Genomic DNA, 9,718 nt, shown 5'->3' with positions numbered 1-9,718 from the left:
CAAGCTCTTGTTCTCTTCGGCATACCATCCACAAACCGACGGCCAAACGGAGGTCACCAACCGTACGCTCTCCACCCTACTACGAGTATTGATAAAGAAGAACATCAAGGAGTGGGAAGAGTGCCTACCCATCGTCGAGTACGCCTACAACCGAGCAAGACATTCGACTACCGGCAAGTCCCCCTTCGAGGTCGTCTATAGATTCAACCCATTGTCCCCATTGGACATTCTACCTCTACCGCTACAAGAGCGCACAAACATGGACGCGAGTGCACGAGCCAACTTCCTCAAGAAGATGCATGAAGATACAAGGAACACCATCGAGCGCCAAGTACAACGACTCGCGACCAAGCTTAACGCCAACAAGCAACCCATGATGTTCCATGTTGGAGATCTTGTGTGGCTACACCTTCACAAGGATCGCTTCCCCAATGAACGCAAGTCCAAGCTACGACCACGAGCGGATGGACCCTTCAAGGTGCTTGCACGCTACAACAACAATGCATACAAGATCGACATCCCACGCGACAAGTACTCCGTGAGCGACATCTTCAACATCAAAGATCTCTCCCCGTACCATGGTGATGAGGATTTCGATCCGAGGTCGGATCTTTCCCAAGGGAGGGGAGATGATGCGGAGCATCCCATGATCATCCCCATGGACCTACCATCGTCGCATCAAGAGCCAAGAGGACCCATGACACGAGCACGAGCCAGAGCTCTCGAGAACGAGGTGACTTCTTTCCTTAGTGATATCACATATGATCCACTCGAGACATGGTTACTACCTAAGTCCGATATGCTATGCATGATCAGGTGTCAAGAGGAGCCTCCCGAAGATGCACGTGAAGAAGGACAAGCCGCCAAGTCCACGAATGAAGAGAACCAACGGAAATGGGCAAGTTCACCTTCCAGGCCCCGGACATCCGGCCAAGGCCCCGGACATCCGGCCCCTGGAGATGCCACCACAGCAGCCGCAGCCCAGCCAGAAAAGACTACAGGGCCCGGACATCCGGCCCCGCGCCCCGGACATCCGGCCTTCCCCGAAGCCCCGGAAATCCGGCCATCTGCCCGGAAATCCGGCCTCGTCTATCCAGAGCCCGCAGAAGTCTTCACCGCTAGCCCGGACATCCGGCTCCCCAGCCCGGACATCCGGCCCGACGCCCGGACATCCGGCCTCGCCTGTCTGTGAACAGTGAAGGGCCGAAGCCCATGTACCCTCTCGCCCCCCCCCTAGACTATATATACTTCATCCCCTTCCTCTTTCTAGGGGTAGCGTTGGTTTAGCTCATATGTGAGATAGAGCTTCGCTCATCCATACAGATCTCCTTCTCGAGAGAGACTGCGGCCCCTCTTCGGAGAAGATCGACTTGGATTCAAGACCCCCCTCTTGGGCGGCCCCATCAAGACCTCCTTCTAGGAGAAGAACCGGTTACTTTGTATCGTCCTTTGTTGACCTTGGATCATCGTGTACCTCTTTGTGTTATTTGGATCTAGCGCATGTGTAATCGAATCTTGTTGGTTTAAGTGATTCTCTCGTGTTTCCCCTCGTGTATCCCCTCGTGGTCCTCGTGTTTCTCTTTGGGATCCGCTCCTTTCGTGAAAGATCGGCCATCTAGGGTTCCACCCTACATCATAGCTAGTTTTCATTTTTTCCAAAGAATAACAGATTCAGAAGACGTGTTTATTTAATAATATTGTCAAGGGTGAGTTTCATTACACATAAGCAAAAAAATAAGGATCTCTGGTCTCTTTTAGGATTATAATTTTTTTTTGTTTGACTTTTTGTATTTGTTTTGTGTTGCTTTTTTTTGTAGAAACAGTTGCTGTTGATGATGTTAGCGCTATGGGAGAGAATCTTTCTGGAAGTTCTGCCTCTGGTGTTGATCAATTTGGTGTCCAAATCTCATTTCAAGTTCAGTCATCTGAAGTTAAAAAAAGGTTTAGTCATCTGATGAGAGTTTTTGACAAGCTTTAGAGAATCATGCATGAACAACTCAATTGTACGTAGTTTATTTATAGGTGCATAAGTTCACCCTTTGTCGGTCGGTACGTAGTACTACCGTCATGTGGTGTGCTCATATGTGACCATTATAGTTAGGGAAATAGGAAGAGTGTTCATTGCCGCCGCTGCCGATGGTATGTAGCTGCATCCATTTGGTCCCATGGTGGTGAGTTGCTGGTGGTTTTCATTCATGATATCGTTTGCAGCTACACTAAACAATCAGACAACGATACAAATGTTACTACTGAACATTACAATGTCATGTAGACCACAAAAGGGATACATTGCCGGTAAAACGGCATTGGAGGAAGGTAGTCATAACGACATGTACAAGGGTTAATTTATCAATGCAGATTAGCAGCCCCAAACCATGTCTACCTACGTGAAGGGTAAAACGGCATTGGAGGAAGGTACACACCACGCTCCATGGGTAAATCACCGAAAGAAATGGAGTGCCATTTACAAACAACAACCACAGCCATAGAGTCAAATCCACATCCATCATCAGACGAGAAAGAGAAGAGCAGAGATTGCGAGTACAGTATCACAGTGCCGCCCCTTTCTCCCGGATTAACAGAGCCAAGAGTTCATGCCATCCGCCACATGATTCACACGATAACATCAACAGAGATGGCACTTATTCACAGGCCAGCTTCGTGCCAAAGCTGGTGAGGCAGATGGCGAACGCCTGGTAGGCCGACAGGGGATGCCGGAAGTCCATCGTGAAGGCGTCGTCCTCGATCTTACCGAACTGGAGGATCACCGTCTCCTCGTCCCCGACGCCCCATGGGTCGCTGGTGCCGGCCGGGGCGACAAGCTGGAAGTTCTTCACGGAGGCGACCGTCACCCTGCCGTGAAAATTCAAGCACCAGCACTGCAGGTGGTCGTGCCACCGAGGCGCTTTGTTTTTTAGAGACAAGGAGCTGGAGGTGCTCGGTGGCTTCTCCTTGGATGGATCGGATGCGGTGCCCTGACCTACGGGGCACTGGATACTGCAGTGCATTCTTCTCGGCCCTCTTGATTTGAGGAAGTTGAACCTGTATGACACCTGTCCAACTTCAAGATTATCGCCTGAATCGTGTGGGCTGATTTGTTTGCTCGCAAAGCGGCGACTTGATCGGCTCTTCAAGGACTTGGCGCCGTCGTATGGTTTCTGATTGTCGTACATGACGAACTTTGTCCCCAGGAAGTCCGATCTAGACGTGTGAAGATAAAACAATGTTCAGGCCAACAAGCAAATATCCAGGAAATAGACTTGAATAAAGTTGCAAACTATTGGGTTTAGCCAGCGCCAAAATACTTGGGTACTTATCGGCAGTCACTTATCAAATGCACTTGAAACATGACTGAGGTCCGCCAATAATAGTCACGCCAAGAGTAGCTTTGGTTGGCTTCAAAATTTAACATTCTTTTGTTGATGACAATCTAAACTCAAGTAGCCAACATCTAAATGTCCTTGAAAAGCATTACCGATCAAAAATTTACCGGGTAAAAAAAATCTGTGGAAGCAGTACATCCTACTAGATGGAGAATGCATGAAGATGTGAATGGTGTATGCAACTGTGGCAAGCAGTTGGTAAGGGTAGCTGGTGCAAAAGAAAATGAAAAAAAGCATGGCCCTAGCAGCATGGCAGCGGGGCGAAAGGAATAACTAGGTGGAAGAGGTGCTAAAGGGAGTTCAGGATGGGCATTACTTCGCTTATCCATACCCCTATATTCAACTTGGCCAAGACAGAACTTTATTTTGGCAGAATGTCAAAAAGATCATGTGGTCCTTTTGATTCAAATGTTCTGATGCAAAGTATCGCTGTGAAGAAGCTAACATAGCAAAGGTCGCCAAAATCCATTGGCATGAGCCATCATCAGGTGTAAATTTGCATATTTTGGCAACTATCAGCTGAATCCAACATGATATGCAGAAAATCATAAAGCAGATCTCCTAGCACTTCCTTCATTACATGATGTAACCAAAGGACATGACTATGCATATGCGGTTATGCACAGAATAGTACATACTGATAAATTAACTAGCAGAAACTGACAGATGGGATATTCATTAATTCACTTTGCATACTATTGAATTGAAACAGTAATAAGATTGTTTGGAAGAACATGTCAGCAATGAAAACGAGGTTAAAATGAATGAACATGATGCCTGATTCCAATGCTTGATGATCACATCATAGTTCTGGTGACCTCACTTAAAACTTAATCAAAAAAGATCTACTTTCTAAACCAGTGGTCATGAATAATCCACCAATCAGCTAGCAAAACTGAAGTTACAGAATATTTAGACCTCACCTCAGCTTTCCAACACCTGAATTACTTCCTGGATATAGATCATCAGAGTCATAAGAGATGATATATTCGGTGTGTGCCCCGTGTCTGAATCTTCGAGCAGCCAGTAGAAACTTCCCTTTATCCGTTAGGGCTGTCAAAACAGAATAAGTACTATTAACTTAAGAACATATGAAGCTGCATTCTGATATGTGATATACTCCCTCCATAAAGAAATATAAGAGCGTTTAAAACATTACTTTAGTGATCTAAACGCTCTTATAATCTTTACGGAGGGAGTACTACCTAAGCATACTGGAAAGATAAGTCTGCATGGAGGAAACAACTTTAGATTACATTGCGGTTTTCATTACTGCAGTCTATAAAGTGTGTCATGAGGTTGACAATCGAGCAAATCAAAATACAGATGAGGAAAATTAGATTGTTTGCTGGGTTCATCCACATTTTTAACTTCATCAAACATAGGAATACCTAAGCCTCGAATCCCAGAGGCATCCATCAAATATGCACCATGTAATTTAACAGTGCCATAAGCTGCAACCAAAGGTTACTAATCATCTTCTGTGCCTAATATTTATGAGAGCTACCATGGAAAAAAGGTCAAATGAACCGGTGCGGTGGTTAATCATCGTCTCAATTTTGATTAATCTCCTAAGTTGTAATGTCTATACCCAGTTGTCCATGCCGTCATGTGAAAATACTACCCAAACGAAAGAATGACACGGACTAAGCATGGCTTCTTCTCAGTCCCTACTCTGCTTTAGCAAATCATAAACTGGATTCTAATGTAATTGAAGATGTACCACGGATACGCAGATGACCCCATCTAACTTCGAACAAGTCAAGATCCCATCCCCCTCAACCACCACACACAAACAAGAAAAGGTACGACATATTAGGCGGTTTTGTCAAACATTTAGACTTTGAAATTGCATGCTGACCATCAAGAATTCGAGATCATATCAAGTAGGTAAGATGTCATCGCTACAAGGAATGTATTCAATTAAAAATAACTTGCCAACCACCCAACTAACGAATCGTCATGTTCCCTTGCTAGGATTCTATTTAGACTTCAGCAAGTCTTCTTTAAATAATGGAAGTGGGACACTGGAGTAGGTATAAGGGTCCTCGTCGTGAATGCGTATGTTGTGACTGAGTAAAAGAAGTACCACCCTGTTTTCTAAACAAGACTACTTTGGTAAAAAGATCGAAAAGACAAAAGTCATACGCAGCAGGAGAGTAGGCAACGGTGTTACCTACATTATTTTCCATACTCTAAACAAGTATTGATAAGATTATAAGATTGCATCATCATGTATGAAGCTTGAAAAAGACATATACTTGTCCTTTTAGTTGCTTATTACTAGGCAGTTTGGCGCTACTTATTAAAACTACATGATGTGGAAACCCTATTGAAGCCCATGAAGCGGCGTCAATTTCATAATGCAATTGAGTTATAAACACGAAGGAGCCAAAAATTATTGATGGTGACTTACCCTGTGTTAAGCTGAGATAAAGATAAAAGGTGGAGGTGCTTTTGTTCCTCCTGATGAAGCAGTGCATCGGCGCATCCCTCGGTCCAGGCTGTGCGGAGAATATAGAGGTCAATTAAATCATTATGTATAGAACCCCTAAATAGAAGTGAAGCTTTTATGTATCATTATACGACCCCCCCCCCCCCCCCCCCCCACCCCCCGCGTAGAAACAGGCAAGAATCGATTACAATCGGTCACAATAAGCAACTTCCATATATGAACATACCAAACACCCTAACATGGTTTTACTAACCTGGTCCTACAATCTCACTGCCTTAGCGTTGGTCACCAAAAAGTAACGTGTGAACTTATGATGCAACCAAATGAAGAAAATGGAGAGGATAAGGTCGACATGTTCCTCGCTTCTAGTAAATCCTTGCATCTGAAGATATCACTAGTCCCAAAAAGGAGCAACAAAGATTGTTGACCCACCAGACGTGAATCGTTCAACGCATCTGGACTCGTAATTTAGACAAAATCTAAACATTTTTAGATACATCAAACGCTCTGAACCTGCTGCAATTCATCCCCGCAATTGCATCTAGCGTATCTATAGATGCTAGTACTTGCGAGGAGACCGCCTGAAATGGATGAAATGGAACCACAGGACCATTTCCACAATCAACAGCCGCAAATCTGAAGCGGGACGACTCAACACAAGGACCAAACGCCGGCCAAACCCTCAGACCGCGCAACGAGTAACGCGCAAATCGGCCGACGAGTGAACCAGATCGGAGCGGCGGCGACAGCGAGAAGGCCGGGATCCGGGCGCACCTGCTTGAGCGAGGAGGGGAAGGTGATCCTGCCGCACTCGAGCGGCGGGCGCACGACGGCGACGGCGGCGTCGCGCCAGCGGCGGCAGACGCAGGCGCAGGCGACGACGTCGCGGCGCGGGGGCCAGCGCTCGGCGCCGGCGTCGACGCGGCGCACGATGTCCGTGAGCAGCTCCGGCAGCAGGCGGGACCACCTCTCCTCGTCCTCGGCCTCCTCGTGGATTTGCTCCGCGGCGTCCTCCGGCGCAACCTCGGGCGAGACCTTGGCCTCGTTCCCGCCGCCGATGCCGGCCGGCGCGCGCGAGCAGGACGTGAGCCAGGACGAGCTGCGCCGCCACAGAGCCATGCTGGAGACGGTCGCCCGGGGCTGTGATCTCCCTCCTCGGGAGCTCGTGGAAGCTTCCGAGGCGAGAGACGGGGCGGGGCGGGGGGGACGACGGGCGGATAAAGGGGATCGGCGGGAGGGAGGGAGACGACGACGACCAGCGCAGCGCAGTGAGACCAGCCAGGGAAAAAAAGGCGAATAAAAGCGGAAAGCTGGGGGTGCTCACGGATAAATGAGCGGGGTCGCGGATCTTTCCCCCACCCTAACCGCACGCTACGTGTGCCATGACGGGTGGGCCCGGCGGACGCACGGGGCCCATGTATTGATGCTGTCCGTATGTGGAGTTTTCTGTGTGTGTGGGTGGGTGGGTGGTGCGAAATGGTAAGTGGGCTGGGTCCGTCCGGGGTGGACGTCGCCGTCGGCCGCGGGGTGGAAAGGTGGGGTGCGACCCGTGCGTGTGCGTGCGTGCGGGTGGGCTCGACGTATGTCGACGTCGGCGTCGGCCCCCCGCACCGGCAGGGACAAAGCGAGCGGGGCCTGTGGAGTAGAGTGGCCGTGACGCCGTGTCGCCGGCGGACGCGTTCGCCGCTCCATCGGCGAGGGGAGCCACCCACCGTGCCGACGGCGACGTCCGCCTTCTTCGTGGCCGCGCCTCGGCCACCCGGACCCGGCGCGACAGCGGCAGGACGACGTCGCCACCGTGCACTGCACCCGGCCCCGGCCCATGCGCCCGCGCACCGAGCGCGCACCGCTCCTGACTGCACGCACGACCGGTTGGAATCGGACGTGCGCGCGGTGCCGTGGCCGTGCGCCGCTCGTCGCCCGCTACATCGATCGGTGCGGTGCGTACGTTCCGGCGACGGCGACGTCCTCGCCTCGTGGACCCGTCGAGACCAGAAGTGGACTTGGCCATCGGGGCGGCCGGCCTGGCGAAAGTCGTGCGCCAGTGTCATCCGTCCAGACATCTTCAGGCTCCGATAGCTTCGCGGCGTGCGCGGTCGCCGCCCGTGGTTAGGTTAGGCGGGTGACAGCGCCGTTTGCCTGCTCCTGACGGCATCGCGGGGCCACGTCGAGCGAACTGCACGGACGGCGGCATCCATCGGGCTGCACGGACGGAAAGATGCCCCGGCAAACGGGAGGTCCATGAACAGCGGGCCGACGAGCACCGGCCGATGCAACAGAGCTCTCAGCTACATGGAGGGGGGAACAATCGGTGAACAACATCGCTCGGGCAGCAGCGAACAACACAGCGAGATAAGAGGATTGACAGCGGCAGGACAATGCCTGCTCAACGTTTTGATTGTGCAAAAGTAAACAGTAATGGTGCTCACCGATGCTCAGCAGTACCTAATAAAGTGCTATATAATAAGTTAAAAATAAACATAATTATTTTTCACATGTACTATATGTTACGTGGTATAGTCTTAGTTAGGACATCTCCGGACCCATAAGACGGACAACCTTATACCTCAAACGTCCGCATACATGTCAAACAAAATTTAAACAAAACGGATGATTTTCATTTAAAACGTACCACATTCATTACATCTTTTTGACAAATTTCATTAACAAAAGCGTCCGAAAATTAACCTAGTCTAAATCTTGGTCAGCGTCCGTCCTCCAAGTCCTTGTTGTTCTCCATGTCCGGCATCCTCAACGATCCTTAGCCTCGGGAAGTGAAGCTGCGGGTCGCCGGCGAGGAAGTGTGGCCTGGACGTCGCCGGTGGAGGTGAGGTCAACGATGGATGTGGACAGGGCAGGCTTGGTGGTCGTAACTACCTGGCGCAAACTGCGCGGGTGACACGAATGCCGCGCATCTGCCGGCGTTCCCGTTCACGATCGCCTGCGCCGCGGCCTCTATACAGCCGGAGCGAGCAAGCGCGGCTTCGTAGGGCGCCCGCTGCTCGGAGACGAAATTCGAGTTCTCCGTGGCCATGGCCGCCACGGTTTCCTCGCTCGCGTACTCGCCATAGATTTCGTCATCTGCCAGCCGATGATACGCGAGGAGGAGATTATTGTAGTGTCGCTCTCTTGCGCCTGCCAAAATGCCGACACCGGCTGCTCCTCCGCCATGATGGCATTGAAGTGCGCATGCGCCTGCTCCATGGTGAAGCTGGCATGGACAGGCACGCACGTGGGGCGTCGGCTCGTCATCAGGCCACTACTAGAAAAAAGGCTACTAATGGCGCACCAGTTTTGCCTACTAATGGCACATCATTGGTGCGCCATTAGTATCACGCCACTAGTATTTTTTACTAATGGCGCACCACTGATGCGCCATTAGTATAGGCCGCTGGTGCGCCATTAGTATTTTTGAATTTTGAAGGCGGGAAAATAGTAGTGGCGCACCGTCTAACCCCCACCGTGCACCATTGCTATTTTTGAATTTTGAATTTGGATTTGGATCATGATTTTTTTTGCCCATTCTTTGCTCGTTTTTTGGCACGATATTATTTCAAATTTTGTTTCTGTTTTTGGATCTTGTACGTTCTTTTGCCGTGTTCTTTTGCCGGAGAGGAGTTCGCCGGAGAGGAGGAGGAGGAGGTCACCGGAGAGGCGCTCGCCTACATCGCCGGAGAGGAGGAGGAGGTCGCCGGAGAGGAGTTCACCGGAGCATCGGAGAGGAGGAAGGAGAAACCATGAGGGGATGGGAGGAGAGGAGGGAGGAGGAGCTCACCGGAGAGGAGGGAGGAGAAACCGTGAGGGGAGGGGAGGGGGGGAGAGGAGGGAGGAGGAGGTCGCCGGAGAGGAGGAGGGTAGTATGGTGGAGGAGAGAAGGGAA

At 50.5% G+C, this 9,718-nt stretch overlaps 1 protein-coding gene across 1 annotated transcript; it reads right to left on the bottom strand.

Annotated features, from left to right (window-relative positions):
- Positions 1-2,233: 2,233 nt before the first annotated feature.
- Positions 2,234-7,099, bottom strand: LOC125524756 (tubby-like F-box protein 9). The gene is made up of 4 exons (XM_048689789.1): positions 6,613-7,099; positions 5,800-5,887; positions 4,307-4,436; positions 2,234-3,201 (listed from the first exon to the last, which is right to left on the bottom strand). The coding sequence occupies exons 1-4, from the start codon at positions 6,955-6,957 to the stop codon at positions 2,643-2,645; spliced, it is 1,122 nt and encodes a 373-aa protein (XP_048545746.1). The 5' UTR covers positions 6,958-7,099; the 3' UTR covers positions 2,234-2,642.
- Between the last annotated feature and the right edge of the window lie 2,619 nt (positions 7,100-9,718).

This window comes from Triticum urartu, chromosome 1 (genome assembly GCF_003073215.2).
Source record: "Triticum urartu cultivar G1812 chromosome 1, Tu2.1, whole genome shotgun sequence".
NCBI classification, from domain to species: Eukaryota; Viridiplantae; Streptophyta; class Magnoliopsida; order Poales; family Poaceae; genus Triticum; species Triticum urartu.
The sequence above is the reverse complement of the archived record's forward strand: the minus strand, read 5'-3'. Positions and strand labels throughout refer to the sequence as shown.

Bases quoted from the DNA above. Each gene is read 5' to 3' on its own strand.
- LOC125524756 (XM_048689789.1), bottom strand. From the start codon at position 6,957: ATGGCTCTGTGGCGGCGCAGCTCGTCCTGGCTCACGTCCTGCTCGCGC. The intron at 5,888-6,612 runs GTGCGCCCGGAT...TTCTCCGCACAG, and splicing joins TCCCCTCCTCGCTCAAGCAG to CCTGGACCGAGGGATGCGCC. The intron at 4,437-5,799 runs GTAAGTCACCAT...CTGTTTTGACAG, and splicing joins TTATCTCAGCTTAACACAGG to CCCTAACGGATAAAGGGAAG.